General features: G+C 38.6%; 1 protein-coding gene across 4 annotated transcripts in view; it reads right to left on the bottom strand.

The window, feature by feature from the left end:
• ITSN1 (intersectin 1) overlaps nucleotides 1-21,168 on the bottom strand; it is a 195,930-nt gene that overhangs the window by 85,688 nt on the left and 89,074 nt on the right. For all 4 annotated transcript variants that reach the window (XM_045002376.1, XM_045002377.1, XM_045002374.1 and 1 more), the window contains 3 exons: nucleotides 13,290-13,377; nucleotides 12,421-12,560; nucleotides 219-343 (listed from right to left, as the gene is read on the bottom strand). In XM_045002376.1, coding sequence (XP_044858311.1) covers nucleotides 219-343; nucleotides 12,421-12,560; nucleotides 13,290-13,377 — 353 coding nt within the window. The remainder of the gene's footprint in view (nucleotides 1-218; nucleotides 344-12,420; nucleotides 12,561-13,289; nucleotides 13,378-21,168) is intronic.

Below are 21,168 nucleotides of genomic sequence, written 5' to 3'. Positions count from 1 at the left end.
TGCAGTCTCCTTTTGGGCTGAAACAAAAAAGTCTTGGCTAAGGACTTGAGTTTTCTCCCAGTTTCATAGAGCTGCCAACATACTGATGATGCTCAGTAAATAACTGAGTTTAGATTAAATTCTTAGGAACAGAAAGAATATCTTACTTGTATGTGAAATACTATGCACACCTCTGGCTCTAAATAAATTTTGTATTTAGCATAAACTAAAACTGTTACCTTTGGGTTTCTTTTTGCTTTTCCAGTTCTACCGTCTTCCTCTCTTGCTCCTTCTGTTTCAACCTCTCAACTTCTAAGTTCTTTTGCTTCTGAAGCTGCTGCTTGTTATGTATCTCTCTCAGCTCCTACAGCAATAAATAAATATATTGCATGTAATAATGTACTACTCTCATTGTTAAGGACCCAGAACCTTCTCAAATATTATTACCAAATTTTTGAAAATCAAGTAACTGGCAACAGGTCAGACATTTTTACATATTGCCATGATTTAGCCCTCAAAGTGATAATGCTGACATTTTATTGTCTACATCATAGATTCTTTAGTCTCCATTCCTTGCTATAGTAATTGGATTTTTCATTAAGTTACAGAACCTCATCTGAATTCAGTTATATAAGCGAGGTTATATAAACATGAAATTTTGTCTCTGATATGTAGGACCACAAATGTGTAAAATGCCATATTAGAATTGTCATTCAATATATGGAGAACTGTTATTTCCTTCATTCATAATCAACATTGAATTAAAAAGTGAATCAGGCAGCAAGAACACATCTTTACAAAAGGCTGGAAGTCTCTGCTCAGACTTTTAATATTTACAATTTATCTGGCAGTTATCTAAAGTATGGCTCACAGAGCTTTCCAAACATTTATTCTCTCTCCACTTTTAGTCATATTCCCAAAGGTGATAAAGAGTTCAAAGAGACTGACTTGTTTCTTAAATGCTGCTGTAAATGGCTAAAGGATTTTCTTCATAAATAAATAATCTTTATCTTGATGATGGCCTTATTTTTAATTAATAAGTTATTAGCAGCTTTGTTATATAAATTTGTCAGATTTCTTACCTACTCATGATAATTTTTCAAAAATTAAGTCCTGAATTGTTCTTACAAATATTGGCAACTATTTTCCACTGTATATGTTTCAGTTTGAAATTCATAGGTATATCATTGCCATATGAACTGCTGAAGCATTTTCAAGATTATTTTCTCTCCAAGAAATGGAATATTTTCAGCAGTGTCTTCAGAGCTGAATTTAGGCACTAAAACAGATAGGCTTGGCAGAATTTGATTTTTATTTTTATTTTAAAATAATTTTGACTGATAACACTGACATTTATTTTTAAGGGTTTTTTTAATTTTTATCAATTTAAATTTTCCCACTTGAGGTAAATTATAGAGAGTTCAAACAATTTAATGACAGTAGACACAGATTCAAAAAGTTTTGTTAAAACAAAAAATTGTATATTTTGACTCATGACAGTGATAAAGTAAATTCCCTTACTTTAAACTCAAATTCCCAAGCAGCATTTTTCTTTCTTTGCTCATCTGTAAACTGTGATCATCAATGGAAATATTTATTTCAGTGGTTGGTGTGTGTACAGTGAAATCAATATTTACCAATAAGATCTAGTCCTTTCAAGCCTAGAAAGAGGAATATTAATTTGCACAAATTTGATGATTTGGGTGAAGAGAACTGCTTGAACTGTTTGGGTGGCAATGAATGAATGCAGCGTGTTTAAAATAATAAAATGTCAACACTAACATGAATAGAAATTATATTATGAACATCTTTGTATAACACCTAACTTTGGGGTCTGATCCTCTTGTCAGTGTTTCTTTAACTAGTTGTACGAACTGGGAATGTCTTTATCCAAAACATTTGAGAATTGTCTCTTCCCTTCAAAATTAGTCGCACATTTTAAAATAACCACTTCCAGTTTATGAAGAAAAATCTACTGTAGTCTTCAAGTATATAAAAATAAGCATAAACTATTCAGCTTCTATGGCAGGGAAATCTGAACTTTATATGTATACTAATATTTTCCATGTCTTAGTGAAACATATTGAAACTTGCACCAGACCAGACAGGTTTATATTTCTTATACACTTACAGGTTTATCCTTTATCACTTCGGACTGAAACATGTGCTCTCCCAGGTATTATTCATATACTGGGCCAATTAATCTTTGCTTTAGTCAGAATTTCACAAACTAAGTTTTTTCCAAATCTTTCACGTAAGGTGTTTAATTTTCTCACATTTGGACCTTGCATATTAACAGAACTAGAAAGTGTATAAAAACAGCAAAAATGAGAGCTGAACTCTGACAAGTCAGAAGCGATTCGGCAAGCAGCAACAGAAAAGAAAATGAGCAGGTCACTTTGCAATATCATTAGTGACTTCTCACCTACAGTTTAAAAACACAAATAAATGTGTTAGTCATTCATTAATTTTCCACGCCTTTTTAAGTCTGCAAATAACAGTTTTTGATTGAAAACACCTGTATGCCACTGAAACAAGTACATACATTAATCCAACACTGCAAATCACTCAGCAGAGCAGGCTGGGCTAGATTTTAGAAGAGGTATGAAAATAACTATATTGTGATAAACAGTAGCAAGTGTCATCTGCAAGATGCTACAAAGCTCATGATATATCTGTGTAACTAAGAAAAAAGTTTAAATGAATATGACCTGGCTCTCAGTTTAATTTTATTTATTTCTTATCCTCAAATATTACAACTTTAATAGAAACAGAACCCACAGAGTAAAAGTGAACAGTTTGGGCAAAACAATACTGTGCGGATGCTATTATTTAGAAATAAAGTGGGCCAAAATTCTGAATGTTTGATTTGCTGGAATTTTCGACATTTCAAAAACTTTCCCACAAGATGAGGATTCCATAAAATTTTCATTACAGAAACAGACACCCGGTGTTTTTGAAACAAAATATGCCCCCCAAGACCCAAAAGATGCAGAATGAAATTGGCATGATTTTTGTCAGTTTTAATGCTGCCCACCACTGAACAACAGTGAAACTGAGGAGAATCACATAAATTTTAGTCAGCTGTTCCAGGACTTCCTGGGTAGCGGCCTCATCAGGCTGCAGGAGACAGGCAGCCCCAGAAGCCCACTGTCCCAGGAACCTAAAAAGACCTTGGCTCCCCAGCCCCAGCGCAGTCCATCTGGTGCAGCTGTTCAAGAGACACAACCTGAAAGCCTGGGCTCCCCAGCAGCCAACCAAGAGATGGCTGGAAACCAGGCAGGTTTCCATCTGAACCCTGCCTGCGGTTCACTGAAAGGTCACCAAACCTACTATGTTTCTATGAAACATTTCAGATTCAACTCATCAGCATTTTCTGACAAAACATTTCCTTTGGAAAATTCTCAGCCAGCTCTACTTAAAGTCACAGTGAACCTTAAAGGCTAACTGAAGTCTAGGATAGGCATTACAGAACACACAACAGGCTTAATTCTACAGTGATCTGGGAAATTTTTCAAGTCCTGCACATGCACACATAGCTAGAAGCACTAGCGTACAGCACAGTTGGGGCGGGGCGAGGGGGGAGGCAGGGAAAGAGAAAAGTATTGAAAGTGAGAGCCAAGGACCTTACATAGCTTAGTAGCAGTAGAGGGCACTTGAAGCTGGAGGCAGTGCCTCACCTTACAGAACTAGCTCACCTATTTAATTTTGCAGTTTACAGTATTTTGCAGTGTTAAGGATTCTACCTTTGTTCCAAACTAACTTATTTTCTGTAACCACAGAGGTGGTTTTCTCTTTATGCACACCCATAATTTCCATTAGCATCAAGATATTATGAATGTATGAAGCTGAACTATATTCAACATAATTCACGTAAACATTAGCAGTAATGGGATTTATAAACATTTATCAAGAGGGAAATACAGATTACAGAGGTCAGCCATGGATAAGAGTAGTTATCTGATTTGTAACCAACTCCAAATTCGTGCATTTGTATTATCAATAAAGCCACTTCACCCCCATATCACTATGCCACTCCACTAAATATGTCATTTTATTCTGCTCTATTGTATTTTGAGTTTTTTTTAACCACTGGTCTAGCTGTATTTCCAGGTGATCAAGCTGATACTGATGCCATTTCAAGTGTGGATAGGGAGACTTTGGCATGCTCAGTTTAGTTACATGTGGGAGCTGCTTTCAGCCAAAAACTCCCTTGATGTGCCTCTTCCCTTTCTTGCCCCGCCCCCTCTTTCCTCATTTACACTTGTTTGGTAAGTGGCTCAATTTCCAAATTGCAGTTTAAGTCCTGGCTTATCAGTCCAGAGCTAACATCTCTACTGTTACTGAACAGAGGACTTAGAAAATGAGATGGCTTTACAGTGGCAGCTTTGAAGATAATCTGTTACTAGTTACAATACTTTTAGCTAGCTTTAAGAACACAGGCGCATTCCAAGTGCCCCCTTTCCTCATCCTCACTTAATTTCTTTATTCCAACAATTCTGTTCTTTTATCTTAAGTAGTTAAAGACAGGACTAAATCATTAGGCCAAGAAGTGGAACTAAAATCCTTGGAGCATTAAGGTCATCAAAATTTAAAAACCGATAAGAACAACAACAAAAAATTGAAGATAAAGCCCAACAATTTGCACTATGGCTAATTTATTTTAACAGGACATTTTAAAAAGAATGTGGATGGCTAAATAGCTCTCAGACTTCAGAAAGAGTTCTACTCTAATTTAGAGAGAGTTTCTATTTAGTTATTTATTTTTAAAAGTTCACCAAGTTATGAAATCCATAAAGGAGTACAGACCTGATCTTGCAAGAACTGTTTGCACTGAACTCCCATTCACTTCAGTTGGAGCTCTGATTGTATCAAAATTGCAGGATTGCAAACTGTAGAACCTCAGAGTTACGAACACCTGGGAAATAGAGGTTGTTTGTAACTCTGAAATGTTCATAACTGAACAAAACGTTATGGTTGTTCTTTCAAAAGTTTACCACTGAACATCGACTTTATACAGCTTTGAAACTTTTCTATGCAGAAGAAAAATGCTGCTTTTAACAATCTTAAATTAATTAAAACAAGTACAAAAACAGTTCCCTTATCGTGTCAAATCTTTTTAAAAAACTTCCCCTATATTTTTCTCGTAGTTTACATTTAACACATTACTGTACTGTATTTTTGTCGTCACTGCTGCTTGTGTACTTCTGGTTCCAAATGAGGTGTGTGGTTGACCGGTCAGTTCATAACTCTGGTGTTCATAATTCTGAGATTCTACTGTACTTCTTTTTTTTTTTTTTTTAAACATATGCAGGCTTACCTTACAAATAAGCTTATTTTATAACAACTAAGCATGTTTTATAACAAGAGTTGAAAACCATTGCCACCTTCATCCACTAAGACCAGAGTTGGGTGCTTTCCACTACAAGAGTGATGTCTCCATTCCAGTTTGAAGAATCTGAGTAGGTGTCAGCAAAGTCAGTAACTGCTGCAGCAAAAACAGAGCCCCTAGTGTTTGATATCTGGTCCAAACAGGTAAATAATTTCTGTTCACTCTTCTAAATAAAAAAATAAATTTTATCTTATTTATAGCTATACATTTAGTTATGTAGGACCTTCAGTTTTTAAAAATGTAAAAAATGTTTAAAGGCATTTAAGTTCACCATTTTATTTTCCCCAACAAACTGGCACACTAGTTCTATATTTTGTTGAGCAAAAGATTTTGAATATGAGGTACATAAGCAACCCTAACAAGCAACATACCCAATAAAATTGGGTATCCAGTAGCGAATGGTAATTTCCAACTGTTATCTGAAGGTAAAACTGTAATTAAGAAAAGGACTTTTTTTTGCAATGAATAGCTCTCTTGCTTCAGCTATAATAAAATGGGAATTAAATTATCAGGATTTACATTTTATTTACTGTACTGTCTTGCTTGGCATGACATTAAAAAAAAAATCAGCATCTCCCATGGTACTATATAAGATACAAACTAAACAAAATACCACGACATTTCAACAGACAGCTGAATGAAACTCTGCTAAATATTCAGTTAAAAAAATACACAGTCCAGTACCTGCTCTTTATAAAAAGATAGGTAACTGCAAGTCATAAGTTAGAAAGCTATACATTTGTTGAGATATTCATAACTTTAAGAGTTCATATTTCATTCATCATTTGTGGTGTTTGCAAGATTACCAATGTGTTATCCAAAAGGTACAAGTAGACACTGTTTAAAAAAAAAGCAACTAAACCACAGATATACATAAATATTTTGAAAAGTTAGAGCACTGTCAAAGTTGCAAATCTAAACAGCAAAGATTCTGATGATAATATTAAGACACCCACACGGTATTTTTGAAAACTAGGGAGGTTATTAAGTGTATGTAGGACAGTAAGTACATAATATGGGCAAGTAAAGTTGCTATGGAAACCTTAAACTATTGCATTTATTGTCTTAGGGCCAAATCTTGCCTTCCCACGGAGAAGCAAGAGGACGCCCAGGAAACTTCCAAGGATTGTCCTGTGGAGCTTCCACCAAATCTTGCCCTTGAGGGGGAAAGGATCGAGGGCATATGGAGCAGGCAGAGGTGGAGCATCCCAGCCCTCTAGATCCAAGGGGAAGGCAACCTCTAGTCCGGTGGTGGGCAATCTGTGGCCCGCAGGCCACATGTGGCCCACCAGTAGCCCACGAGGCAGTTTGTTTACATTGACCGTCTGCAGGCACAGCCGCCTGCAGCTGCCAGTGGCCGCGGTTCACCGTTCCTGGCCAATGGGAGTTGCGGGAAGCAACACGGGCTGCAGGTTGCCCACCGCTCCCCTAATCCCACTACTCACTGAGGGGCTCTCCCACCCCACCCCATGAAGCATCATCACTCCTGAAGCAGCTGTGCAATCCTCGACAGAAACACTGCCCCTCCCTTATGCCCCATATCAGCAGCCAGGGAAAAACTGTATCATCTAATGAAGATGAATTTTTTAACAGCCTCTCGTATAATACCCAGCATCACAAAATGCAGTGCTCTATATGAATAGAATATGTGTGATGCAGCATAAGTGTTTCTATTTAAAGTTTCTTAACACAATGGTTGAAACAAGGAGATTAATTGTTTTAAATGTTATACTCAAAAGAAAAATATAACTGCTAGTACCCTGTCCTGGTTGTAAGTGAAGGCACACAAGAAATACTACTTTTATCTAGGCAATAAGTAAAGATTAGATCGAAATTCAAATTCGGATCTAAACTTTTTATTTAGATTTTGTTCTAGCACCTATTAAATACTAACTTAAACACTGCACACTCATCTGTTTATGGGAAAGCAAAGCACATAACTGGAGGTGGTTCATCACTCTTAGATTGAGATGGATGAATACTGCCTGTCTAGGACATGGAGACCTTTAGAAAGAAGTCTAAGTGGTTGATGCAGCCCAGGAGAACTGCCAGGCACTGCAGCATTGCATCTTCCATTGCCACTGACTGGAAGAAAGAAATGCTCAAATGTAAACAGTCATTCATATGCAACACTTGTCCGGTACACATTGACTAGCCAGGGACTGAAAACAACTGGAATATTGCACAAAATAAGACTTTTCAAGAACATGGTTTTAGTTGTGTGCCACATTTTTTCTGGCTTTGAGTGTAATAACCTCAGTAACAAACCTATTTTTAAATCAGTTGGCTACACTAATTTACTGGCTTTCACCTCTTGTGTGTATATTAACACACATGCTAAATATGTGAATCTCCAGCGTTATCAGATATTAATTTCAGATCTTTGCAGCCAAGAATTATATTTAAAATGATTTTTTTTTAAAAAACTGATCAATCTTACAAGGGTTCTAAATGACTGTGGCCTTTGTAAAAGTCAGGGTTTGTATATAAACAATGTATATGCACAAACTGTATTACATAAAAAGAGTAACCTAATAAACCTTCCTTAACCCAGAACTATTTTACATTTTTATGTAAAAGAGTGGATCCAGGTAGGCCTATATCATACTCAAACATATATTTAAACTAGATATAATATACAGGCCAAGATTTTCAAAACAAGGTACCTAAAGTTAGGCTCCCAAATCCATATTGAGACATCAAATAAGTGGCCTGATTTTCAACCATGCTACACATATAGCAGCTCCCACTGACTTCATTATTCTTATTCCATAACACACACCCCAAAATAATATATAGCATTAGCTACTGTCACTCTTTCTTGTTAATGCACTTCAAATCTGATCTAAAAGTAATGAAGGGACACTAGGACAGTGGTTCTCAGCCAGGGGTATGCATACCCCTGGGTGTATGCACATGTCTTCCAGGAAGTACTCAACTCATCTATATCAGTGTATCTCAATCTAGGGGTTTCAGCGCCCGGGGGGTCACCGGACAGGTTAGGGGGATTGCAAGTATGGGGCCATCATTAAGGGGTGGCAAGCAGGGCAATTTCCTGGGGCCCCGAGCCACAGGAGCCCCACAAAGCTAAATTACATGCTTCAGATCTGCTGCCTGGGGCGCAGGCTTCAGACAAGGCTAACAAGTGCGAAACAGGCTCAAGTATCACACTGAAATGTAAGTACAGTATTTATATTCCAATTGATGTATTTTATAATTTTATGGTAAAAATGAAAAAGCAAGCAGTTGTTCAGTAATAGTGCGCTGTGACACTTTTGTATTTTAGGTCTGATTTTGTAAGCAAGTAGTTTTTAAGCGAGGTGAAACCTGGCAGTACACAAAACAAATCAGATTCCTGAAAGGGGTACAGTAGTCTGGAAAGGTTGGGAACCACTGTACTAGGAGACTGCCTAAGACAACCAACTCATTTCATATATTATGGACCTGGAGCAAATTCACACTGGTGATCTACAAGTTAGAGACTCTCCATACTATTTTTTTTTAAACCAGTTGCCTCAACCATGCAGTCCCAACAACCTGAAGATTTTCAGGTATTCAGTAAGGAAGCCCTAAGATACTGCTTTTGAAAACCCAACCCTGAGTGACATTATATTCCAAAAAGAAAGAGGAGTACTTGTTGCACCTTAGAGACTAACACATTTATTTGGGCATAAGCTTTCATGGTCTAAAACCCACTTCATCAGATGCATGCAGTGAAAAATACAGTAGGAAGATATGTATATACACATATAGTTGGTATGGCAACACCCATTTTTTCATGTTCTTTGTGTGTGTGTATCTATCTATATATCTTCCTATGTAGTTTCCACTGCATGCATCCGATGAAGTGGGCTGTAGCCCACAAAAGCTTATGCTCAAATAAATTTGTTAGTCTCTAAGGTGCCACAAGTACTCCTCATTCTTTTTGCTGATACAGACTAACACGGCTACCACTCTGAAACCTGTCATTATATTCCAAAGAGCTTCAAAAACCCACTCATAGTGTGTCCACTTCTGAGTTTTTAACTTGAAGGAATAAGCAACTGAAGAGCCCCAGCCATAATGAGAAATTTAATAGAAGGACCTTTATTAAGTCAGACTTTTAGGAGGAGTGTGAGAACTGCCAGCCAAACCACCAGTCTTCATCTACCTCATGGTTACATGATTGTGCATACCATTAAGACAAAAGGAAACAATTATAGTAATTCAGATAATTTAGCCACTACTCTGGCTACCACAGGCCTTCTCTTATCAGGGAATATAAAATACTATAAAATATATACAATGGTAGTGCAACCTACAGTTGTGACCTTAAGAACCCCTCAGTGCCAACTGGCAAGATTCACTGTTCTGTAACAGCAACGCTTAACAGGCCTGACAAGCTCACTACACCTACACTAGCCTACGCTACACACTGCTTTCATTGTATTTATCCACAAAGAAGGTCATGTGAGGTCTTCAGTAAAAGCTGGGGAACACTATTCACTAATATCATTGTGAAAGGTAGGTACAAATACCATGTAAAACATTTATATATATAAAATTACACACACACACACACGCAAAATAAGTGCCTAACGTCTGAATCAATGCAGATTTGACATACAGGTTTCTGACAAAGGATGTATATTTCACCTGTCTGCCCCCGTTCACATGTAAATTAAGCATTGTAGGCCAGCACAATGGAAGCCCTGTTTGCATACAAACTCAACAGGAGGAAGTGAAATTAACATTTAATCAACACACAAGGGAATAAGCTACAGGGGTCATCTTGACTCAGGAAACAAACAATTACTTTGGGGAATATAAGGAGGCAACAGGATACCCCTTTTTCCTGCACTTGAAGTAATCAGGGCAGTGTGATTACATTAATGAAAATGGGATCCCAAACAACCTTTATTGGAAATGATTCAAAGACTGCTTTTAGACTGATGGATAGCCTGTTAACGTTAAGTGTAGTCTGTAGAAACCATGTATTGATTTTGCTTTATATGTAACTTGTTTCCATTATCCTTACTCTCTTAAATCTTCCCTTTGATAATAAACTTATGATTGTTTTCACTATAAATGTATCTCAGTGCTGTGATGTTACAGTGATGTTACAGTGGCTGATCCTCAGTTGAATAAAAAGCTGGTGTTTACACCATCCCCTTGGTGATGGCAAAACTGGTATTTCTGTGAGTAGCTGGTGACAGGGTTTAGATATCACAGGGGAATGCAACAAAGGAGCTTGATGACTGGGACGCATCTATCATTAACCTGTAAAGCAAAGCAAGGGCTGGCATTGGCCTGAGGGGATTGTTTGTGTGGCTTACAGATTAGTGTTGTCAGGGAGCTGATGCTCAGTTAAGCACCAGCAAGTTTGTCTCTTGCTGAAGGTCAGGGAGGGAGTAACAAGGCAACTCAGTCTTGGGCACCTCCAGGACATGCCACAATTGTATACTATGTTGTTAAAGACAGGAGCAGTAATCTTAAACACATTAGAACTGCAGATAAGACTTGACCTATGGTTTCAGTAGTGAAAAGGCACACTAAATACTTTTGTTAAATTATTCCATTTACCTTATCTTTCAAAACATAGTGTTGTATCACCTACTGACAGACAGGTGATTAGTGTGGTCTCCTTTTCAAGAATAAAGTGAATTAGAAATCTAATTTATTAACAGTATTTTAGGATATATTCACAGAAAATATATGCAATTCATATCTGTAGCCAAATTAACCTAATATAAAGACAATTCTCCTAATCAAATCTAATTTCAAACCAGAATCAGCTATAAAACCTTTGCTCTTGTTGCAACATAAAAACCAAAAATGTTCAATATATTAGTTGTATGTTGCAGGAAATACTGTATCTTCTCCTGGATGCTGTTTTTTAAAAAATATCCATGGAAACAGTGAGATAAAAAGTTTCTTCATATTAGGTTATCATTTTTCATTTTTTTTTTAATGTAACTGTCAGGAAGAAGTCAAACACTATCTTTGAAGGATGCTCTTCCTCTCTTAGCTGTTGCCATTTCTCTACTTTTACTGTGTGATTGGATAAAACACAGTCTCAACAACTGACTAATCAATCTATGAACTGACTAAAACAGGAGAAGTGAAAGTATGAAGAGACAAAAGAAAAACAAACTACAGTCAGGAACAAGCATGACAGAAAAATTCTGCATAGAAATCAAAGTCAAGTCACTTTACAGGTATGTTTAAAATGAAGGGTCTGTAAACTTGCAGAAATACCTGTATATACTCGTTGATTAGCCGGTTATAAGCTGACCCCCCCCCAAGATGGTTAGGTAAAAATAGCAAAAATTATATGACCCTTTCATAAGCTGACCCTATATTTCAGGGGTTGGCAAACTTTGGCTCCTGACCAATCAGGGTAAGGTGCTGGCGGGTTGGGACGTTTTGTTTACTTGGACCATCCGCAGGCATGGAGCCCCTCAGATCTCTGTGGCTGCGGTTTGCCATTCCCAGCCAATGGGAACGGCAAACTGCAGCCACAGGGACCTGAGGGGCTCCATGCCTGCAGATGCTCCAAGTAAACAAAATGACACTGTATTAGATATTCAATTCAATGATTCCATAGAGTTAAAGTCATCAAATTTTGGTGTAGACCCGTTTATAAGCCAACCCCCGCTCTTTCATGCATAAATTTTTTAACCATAAATATTCGGTTTATGAACGAGTATATATGGTAGTAATTCCACCACATTTCCAGAACCTCTGTTTATAGATGGGGCGGGTAGAGGTTGGTAGTTTTTTCAAGTGTAATCATAGATCTGGGATCAGATCATTTGAACTTATTCCCAAATGGGTTCAGATTTAATCTGGAACCTCTTGTTCAGAGTGTACAGTAATGCCAATTTATCCAAAGATAGTTTTCTTAAAAAGGAGGAGAGTACAATATATTTCAGAATGCTGTTGCTTTGTATAATGGTCTTGACATTAAAATTTTGAACGAATCATATTATAGTAAAATGTTTCTGCCCATGATCAAATTAGCATCTGACCAACCAAACATTTAGAAAACAGAGATTAACATAGGTTACCTTCAGTTGATTATTGAAAATATCAATCTCCTGAAGTTTTGATCTGGTTTCTTTTTCTACTTCATCTAGCTGGTCTCGAAGCTGCTGGCGTACTAGTTCCTTGGCTTCTAAGGCTCTTTTGATAGTAAGAAGAGAATCTCCTGTTTTTAAACATATTGTCAAATGAGATATTTTCTTACACTGACATCTTTAGGTCACACACTGAATAGTTTCTCAGCATTTCTCTTGCAAGATAAAAAAATTATTAGTGATACGAATGATATATTGCACAAATAGACTCAAACTTATTTTTAGATAGCTATAGATATATACAAAGGTGAAAGTAAGCTGGTCCAGTCTGGTGTACCTGCAAGAGCCGGTACACAGCTGACTGTGCTGGCAGGGGGCAGCTTCCCCAGGTGGGCAATTTAAAAGGGCCCTGGGCTCCAGGCAGCAGCCAGCGCCCCGGCCCTTTAAATTGCTGCCACAGCCCCGCTGCCGGAGCCCTGGGGTAGCAGCGGTGGCTGGGAGCCCTAGGTTTCCAGCAGCAATTTAAAGGGCCCCGGGCTCCCGGCAGCGGCCGGAGCCCCTGGCCCTTTAAATCACCACCAGAGCCCCAGGGCTTCCAGCTGCTGCCGCATCTACAGCTACCATGGGGCTCTGGCAGTGATTTAAAGGGCCCGGGGCTCCCGGCTGCCACTACCGAAGCCGGAGCCCCGGGCCCTTTAAATCACTGCCGTAGACCCGAGGTAGCAGCAGTGATTTAAAGGGCCTGGGATTTAAAAGCCCCGCCCCTTCTGCCTGAGGCCCCCCCCCCAGGACCCTGGCCTTGTGTACCGGTAAGTCCCTTAAGTTACTTTCACCCTTGGATATATATTATATATACTTACTGTGCAAACTGTTCTGCTGAACTTGTTTCAGTTGGTCATTGAGTAACTGTTTTTCTGGAATCAACCTTCCAAGCAGCTGCTGAGACTCCTTGGGGAAAAGATAAAGGAACAAGTTATTGACTTTAACCAGAAATAGTCACTAGCTTCACATTATACCATTTTACCTTCACTGAAGTATTTCTTTTCAGCTCCATTCATTCAGTCAATTATCACAGCACTTGTTGTGTGGGACCATTTCTTAGTGACATAACTACATACAGGTACATCCTATCCCCTAAAAAAAGCCAGTGAGTCAAATCTGTAACTTCAGAAATTGCCCCCATCTAACAAACAAACTTGATCTCAGCTAGCTCCAAAGCAAGATCTGACTGAAATTTGTATACGAGTACAAGTATCTACTTAGTTGGGTATTGAATTAGGCCCTTAGAAAGTGTTTGGGGGTCATTTAAATAAGTAATTGGAAGTTTCATCAAGAGGAGGAAGATTTAGGGATTGTTGATTTTATTAATCATTCAGAGATAATAAATAATCTTCCTTGAAACAAACATAACCACCAAGATCTGCTTACTTGTGGACTATGAAATAAGAATACTAGAGTTCCAGATCTCTGCTTAGCATTCCAGCAGAGATCGCAGTCCATTATTTGATTCAGTTGCTTTACAGGAACCCAGAAAGTTACATATAAATAAAAGTTTAATTGTAGGGTAGCCTGCAAATGAGAACATTTTTCTTATGGCAGAATATGTATAATCCTTGTTATTTCTGAGGGATGATAATTGTCAATTCCACTACGTACTTTTCCAGTGCCTTGACCCCCATCAACATCAAGTTGTCAGAACAGATTACATAACCCTGCTATGAAACGGCTTAATATACAAAAACTGTCAGTATCAATATCTCAGTATCTTTGAAAACAAACTTTCTTTTAAGCAAGTTACTTCAGCAGCAGTTTTAACGATTTAACTACCTGACAGATTTGTCACAAAGGACCATAAACGACATAGCATGGCCTTCTACATAAGTATCACACAACTGGTTAATCCTTTTGCGAGTCCAATCAAAGAGTTGCATTTACTTACAAGAACACATATATGATGTATTGAAATGACTACATACTAGGGCTGTCGATTAATCGCAGTTAACTCACATGATTAACTCAAAAAAATTAACTGTGATTAAAAAAATTCATCATGATTAATCACTGTTTTAATTGCACTGCTAAACAATAGAATACCAACTGAAATTTATTAATTTTTAATGTTTTTCTACATTTTCAAATATATTGATTTCAATTAAAACACAGAATACGAAGTGTACAGTGCTCACTTTACATTATTTTTTATTCAAAATATTTGCACTGTAAAAGTGATAAACAAAAGAAATAGTATTTTTTAATTCACCTAATAAAAGTACTGTAGTGCAATCTCCTGTAAGTTCAACTTTCATGACAAAATGTAGAACTATGAAAAAACAAAAAAACAAATAACCAACTGCACTCAAAAATGAAACAATGTAAAACTTTAAAACCTACAAGTCCACTCAGTCCTACTTCTTGTTCAGCCAATCACTCAGGAAAACAAGTTTGTTTACATTTACGGGCAACAGTATCACCTGAAAATGAGAACAGGCGTTCAAATGGCACTGTTGTAAATAAATCACAAGATATTTACGTGCCAGATGTGCTAAAGATTCATATGTCCCTTCATGCCTCAACCACTATTCCATCAGCATCCATGCTGATTCTGGGTTCTGCTCGATAATGATCCAAAGCAGTGTGGACCAACGCATGTTCATTTTCATCATCGGAATCAGATGCCATCAGCAGAAGGTTGATTTTCTTTTTTGGGGGTTCTGTAGTTTCTGCATCGGAGTGTTGCTCTTTTAAGACTTCTGAAAGCATTCTCCAGACTTAGTCCCTCTCAGATTTTGGAAGGCACTTCAGATTCTTAAACCCTGGGTCGAGCGCTGTAGCTCTCTTTAGAAATCTCACATTGGTACCTTCTTTGCATTTTGTCAAATCTGCAGTGAAAGTGTTCTTGAAATGAACAACATGTGCTAGGTCACCATCTGAGACTGCTATAACATGAAATATATGGCAGATTGTTGGTAAAACAGATCAGGATACACACAATCCTCCCCCAAGGAGTTCAGTCACAAATTTCATTAACACAATTTTTTAACGAGTGTCATCAGCATGGAAGCATGTCCTCTGGAATGGTGGTTGAAGCGTGAAGAGGCATATGAATCTTTAGCATATCTGGCACATAAATACCTTGCAATGCCGGCTACCAAAGTGCCATGTGAAGGCAGCATTATCTTCATAAATGTAAACAAACTAGTTTGTTTTAGCGATTGGCTGAACAAGAAGTAGGACTGAGTGGGACTTATCTATGTAACCGTGGGTTTCCAACTAATGTTAGTCTCAGCCACCTTCCACTCTGTATTCTCCACTTCTTAGTTACACTCAGTTGTTGAGTCCTACATTTTGAACTTGAGTGTAAGGACTGTATCTTCCTAAGAGTTTGTAAGTGCTCAGCATAATGTGGACCTGATCCCAGCTGAAGGTTTCTAGGCATAACTGTAATATAAATAATTAAGAACCACCATCTTTTGATACTAAACTAGCACAGGATAGTATGCTGTATTTCACTAGATGAGCACAACAGATTCTCCTCTCTTTTCTCAGTGCCAAGGCCAATCAGTTGAACACAGCCAACAGTCTTTGTCATACCGAATTACTAGCTATAGTATTTAATGACTCATTAATTAAGTTATAAAATATTGTAGCAGCTCAGTTGTTTCTCCGTTCTACAGAGTTCCCTATCATCCAATCCACTTACAGCGTGTTGCCACACTCCAAGATTTCAACACTTCCAACACTTCCATTACTACTCTATTTTGTATGTTCACTTCATAAATGTTCTCTTTACTCTGTTTTATATATTTCTCACTTTGTAGAGAAGAACTGCAGTGTTATGGAAATATCAGTTTTGACTGGTGAAAATAAATCCCATTTCAAGGGGATTTAGGGAGGAGAAAATCCTGATGACTAGGGCTCAATCTTCAATACATTATATTCGCTTTGCTCTGAAAGCAGAAAGCTGTAAACTAATGGAGGAAGTCCATTAAAACAGAAGATAAACTTTCGCAAGAGCTGGACTTAGGTCTGTGATCATTCTTGTCTTTTAAGAGAGTGACTTCAGTTATCTTATCATTCTCCGCTCCATCTCATTGAGTCAGCTTTCCCTTTGTTTCCACCCCACCCCCACAGGTAGCCCTCCCTCCAAACAACTAATCAAACAAAACACCTTAAAAGCAAAATGGGAGGCGGGGGGGGGGGGGGAGAGGGAAGAGCAAGAGAACATATATCAATAAGAATTGTTTTTGTATATCTGGTTTTAGAAAGCTAAGAGGTGCTCAAGTGTTATGGGGATGGTGATCATAAGAACCTATAAAAACAGTATCAAACCAACCAGAAGCCTCTCACATATCAATTCCTAATGGATACATGTTCTATGTACAGTTCAGACAAAAAATGCATCAGTTAATGAACTCATGAAAATGCAACCACTCAAAGCTAAGGCTACGTTTTAGTCACAGGTATTTTTAGTAAAAGCCATGGACAGGGCACAGGCAGTAAACAAAAATTCACAGCCTATGACATGTACTATATACCCCTGACTAATCTTGGGTGTTCTGGGGTAAGGTTGGGGAAAGGGGGTGGCCCAGGGGCACCGCAGGTGCTTGGAGAGAAGGGGATGGTGGGGCTGGCAGCTCCCATTGGCTGGGAACCGCGGCCAATGGGAGCTGCGGGGCAGCCACATGTGGGCAGAGGCAGCGTGTGGAACCACCTGGCTGCGCCTCCGCCTAGGAGCTGAAGGACGAACATGTCGCCGCTTCCAGAGGTGAACACCGCCCAGAGCCCTCACTCCCTCCCATGCCTCAACCCCGTGCCCCAGCCCTGAGCCTCCTCTATACCCAAACTCCTGCTGCTGGGAGGCAGGGAGGGAGAAGGGGGCATGGTGGTGGCCCGAGACTGTTCCAGCAGCGGCCGGTGCGGCTGGCCCAGGTGCTGCCTGAGTTGCTCAGGCAGCCCCCAGGCCAGCTGAACTGGCCACTGCAGAAGTAATGGAGATCCTGGAAAGTCATGGAATCTGTGACTTCTGTCCTCTGTGATGAACTCGCAGCCTTACCCATAGCCATATTAATATCTTAAGTTTCGCAGCACCTTTCATTCTAAAGGATGCAAAAGTTCTTTACAAGCTACATAAACAAGCCATTTTACCTACCATAAAAATATAGCCAATTCTAATGTGCAAGGAAAGAATTTTTTACTCTTCATAGGAACAGTATATGGCAGGAGAACATGAACTCAGTTTAGTTGGTAGCAAAAACACAATTACCTAAAATATCATTTGTCATAAGAACGGCCATACTGGGTCAGACCAATGGTTCATCTAACCCAGGATTCTGTCTTCTGAGAGTGGCCAGTGAGAGATGCTTCAGAGGGAACGAACAGAGTAGGGCAATTATCAAGTGATCTATCCAGTGTCATCTCCTGGTATTCAGAGGTTTAAGGACACCCAGAGCATAAGGCTGAATCCCTGATCATCTTGGCAAATATCCAATAATAGATCTATACTCAATGAACTTATGCAATTCTTTTTTGAACCCAGTTAAACTTTTGGCTTTCACAAAATCTGGCAATGAGTTCCACAGGCTGACTGTGCATTGTGTGAACTAGTATTTCTTCATGTTTGTTTTAAAACTGCTGCCTATCAATGGGTGACCTTTGTACCTGTGCTATGTGAAGAGGTAAACAACACTTTCTTACTCACTTTCCCCACACCACTCATGATTTTATAGACCTCTGTCATATCCCCTCTTAGTCATCTTTTCTAAGTTCAACAGTCCCAGTCTTTTTAACGTCTCCTAATATGGAAGCTGTTTCATACCCCTAATAATTTTTGTTGCCCTTTTCTGTACTTTTTGAGACGAGGCAACCAGAACTGCAAGCAGTATTCAAGATGTGGGCATATTATGGATTTATATAGTGGCATTATGATATTTTCTGTCTTATCTAGATTCTATCCCTTTTCTAACAGTTCCTAACACGGTTATCTTTTTTACTTCTGCTGCTGCACACTGAGCAAATGCTTTCAGAGAACTATCCACAATGACTCCAAAGTCCTTCTTGAGTGATAAAACTAATATAGACCCCATCATTTTGTTGAAGGATCTGCTTCTGAATTGCCGCTGCCGTTTCATTCATTCTTCGGCGGCAATTCGGTGGCAGGTCCCTGAGTCCCTCTTGGAGGGAAGGACCTGCCGTCAAAGTGCCACCACCGCCTTCATTCATTCTTCGGCAGCAATTCGGCGGCGGGTCCTTCTCTCCGAGAGGGACTCAGGGACCCGCCGCTGAATTGCAACCGAAGAATGAATGAAACGGCAGCGGCAATTTGGCAGCAGATCCTTCCCTCCAACAGGGACTCAGGAACCCACCACCAAATTGCCGCCGAAGAGCCTGGAGCTGGCCCTTGCCTCAGGCGCAAAAATTCCTTGTTACGGCTCTGGTTAGGAGTTCTGTAAATTTATATTTGAGTTTCTTCAGAACTCTCAGGTGAATATCATCAGGTCCAGGGGAACTATTGCTTAATTTATCAATTGTTCCAAAACCACCTCTACTGACACATCAATCTGGGACAGTTCCTCAGATTTGTCACCTAAAAGGAATGGCTCAGATGTGGGAATCTCCCTCACATCCTCTGCAGTAAAGACTGATGCAAATTTAGCTTCTCCACAATGGCTCTGTCTTCCTTGAGTGCTCCTTTAGCAACTTGATTGTCCAGTGGCCTCACTGGTTGTCCAGGATATCAGGGACAGCATATGTTTAAAAAGCTTTGCAAGGAGTTGGGTGTTTAATGGGGGGGCGGGAGGGGGAAGAGTTACAACAGTTTCACCACACAACTTATCTAAATTTGTACACCCATCTGATTTGTGGTACATTATTTTAAACAATTTCTAGTAACAGCTTCTTAAGTATTTAAGGGTAAAGGTAAATACAGGTGATCATTACTTTTACATGAAATTTAGGTTGTATGCACGTCTTTAAGTAGTCCTTATGTTATAGCTGCTAGTTGTTAATTTGAGCCATTATTGCAGTATGTAAACAGCAGCAGATTTTAAACTGCTGTAGACTTACTGATGCTTGAGTTTGCCAAAAAGTTTTGAAGGACTTTTTGTCATTGCTTGCGTCAAATTAAAGTTTAGCACTGTAAGTGACACAGACATCCCTAAACTGCAGCTTATTTTATTACAATGATTACTGCAATCAAAAAAAGTCTACTATTGTGAAGGGCCTAACAGTGTACCACATAATACTCCAAAGGAAATTTAAGACGTTTAAAATTTAAACTTAGGAACATAAAATTGAAAGCCATAAACTAAAATGATACAATGTGGGCATAAAATTGAGAGATCTAACTTCCAAGTGCTGACTTCGCTCAAGTGAACAGACTATGCTGTATATGGCTTCAAAAAAGTACCTATAGGGTTGAGTTTTAAGACCCGTTTAACCTTACATCTTCACAACTGAAATTCCAATTCATCCTCTTTGAAATTAAGACTTAATTGTAGTAGTTCTGCAGAAGCACCAAAAATCTCCATCATGGACCCGGACCCCATTGTTCTAGGTGCTGTACAAAACACGGACTGATCGTCCCTGCCCTAAAGAGCTTACAATCTAACTAAAGTTTCTAACTAAAAGTACAATGAATACCACAACATTCAACATATACATCAAATCACTCCTCTTGTCTGAAATTTGGGAAGGTGAAGGAGAAGAAATAGGAGAGAGAAGAAAAAGTCAGGACTAGACTTAAAAAAAAGCCAAAAACGTACTGTATATTTTACCTGGTAATTTTAGTATTAAAACAACACTATTTTCTAACTTTAAAATACAGGAAAATAGCTTGGTTTCACACCAGGGACATAAAATCTTTCTGACAAAACACCACTGCTGTCTGCATGTGTAAAATCAGACGTCACTTGAACTAAAAAGTACAGTGAAGATATACATGCAAAAGTCAGGAAGTGTACGTACATGCTGAGGGCAGAATTTCACCAGAGATCCTCTGCAGGAATCTAAATTAGTTTCTCATTTATTTAAACATGATAGTGTTAATTATGTTAAAGAAACAGAATAATACACTACATTTGAGTATCAGAAATCATACGTCAGTGCCCCCTTCACTCTCTTTCCATCTATAGCAAGGATGTGTTAGTAAAATACCAAAAGCTCACGAAAATAAATCTGAATACTGGATGTTCACAGAAGAGATTTTTCACATCTCTTGACTGAGATGTAAAATTTAGGGAATGAGGGTCCATAAATTTGAATTTATTTCAGAGAAGTTCTATGGCCTGTGTTACACAGGAGTTCAGATCAGGTGATCATAGTGGTTCCTTCTGGTTTTAGCATATATTCATAAATAAAATATCTGTAAGTACCCATTCTATGTTGTGGGAGCTCATTCTACAAATGTTATTTTTATTAAAAGACTTTCCCCACATATATAAATATTCAAACCTATCCACCACTTCACTTACTACAGTCCCAAACACTTGTGATCATAGAATCATAAAAATGTAGCGCTGGAAGGGATCTTGAGAAATCATTTCTGTGGCAGCAGGACCAAATAAACCTAGGCCATCCCTGACAAAGGTTTGTCCAACTTGTTTTAAAACCCTCCAATGATGGGAATTCCACAACCTCCCTTGAAACCCTATTCCAGAGCTTAGAACATTCACAGTTAGAATGTTTTTCCTAATATTTAACCTAAATCTCCCTTGCTGCAGATTTAGGGCATTAATTCTTGTC

The sequence above is a fragment of the Mauremys mutica genome, chromosome 1 (assembly GCF_020497125.1).
Source record: "Mauremys mutica isolate MM-2020 ecotype Southern chromosome 1, ASM2049712v1, whole genome shotgun sequence".
NCBI lineage: Eukaryota > Metazoa > Chordata > Testudines > Geoemydidae > Mauremys > Mauremys mutica.
This window is presented reverse-complemented; position numbering and strand designations above follow the sequence as displayed.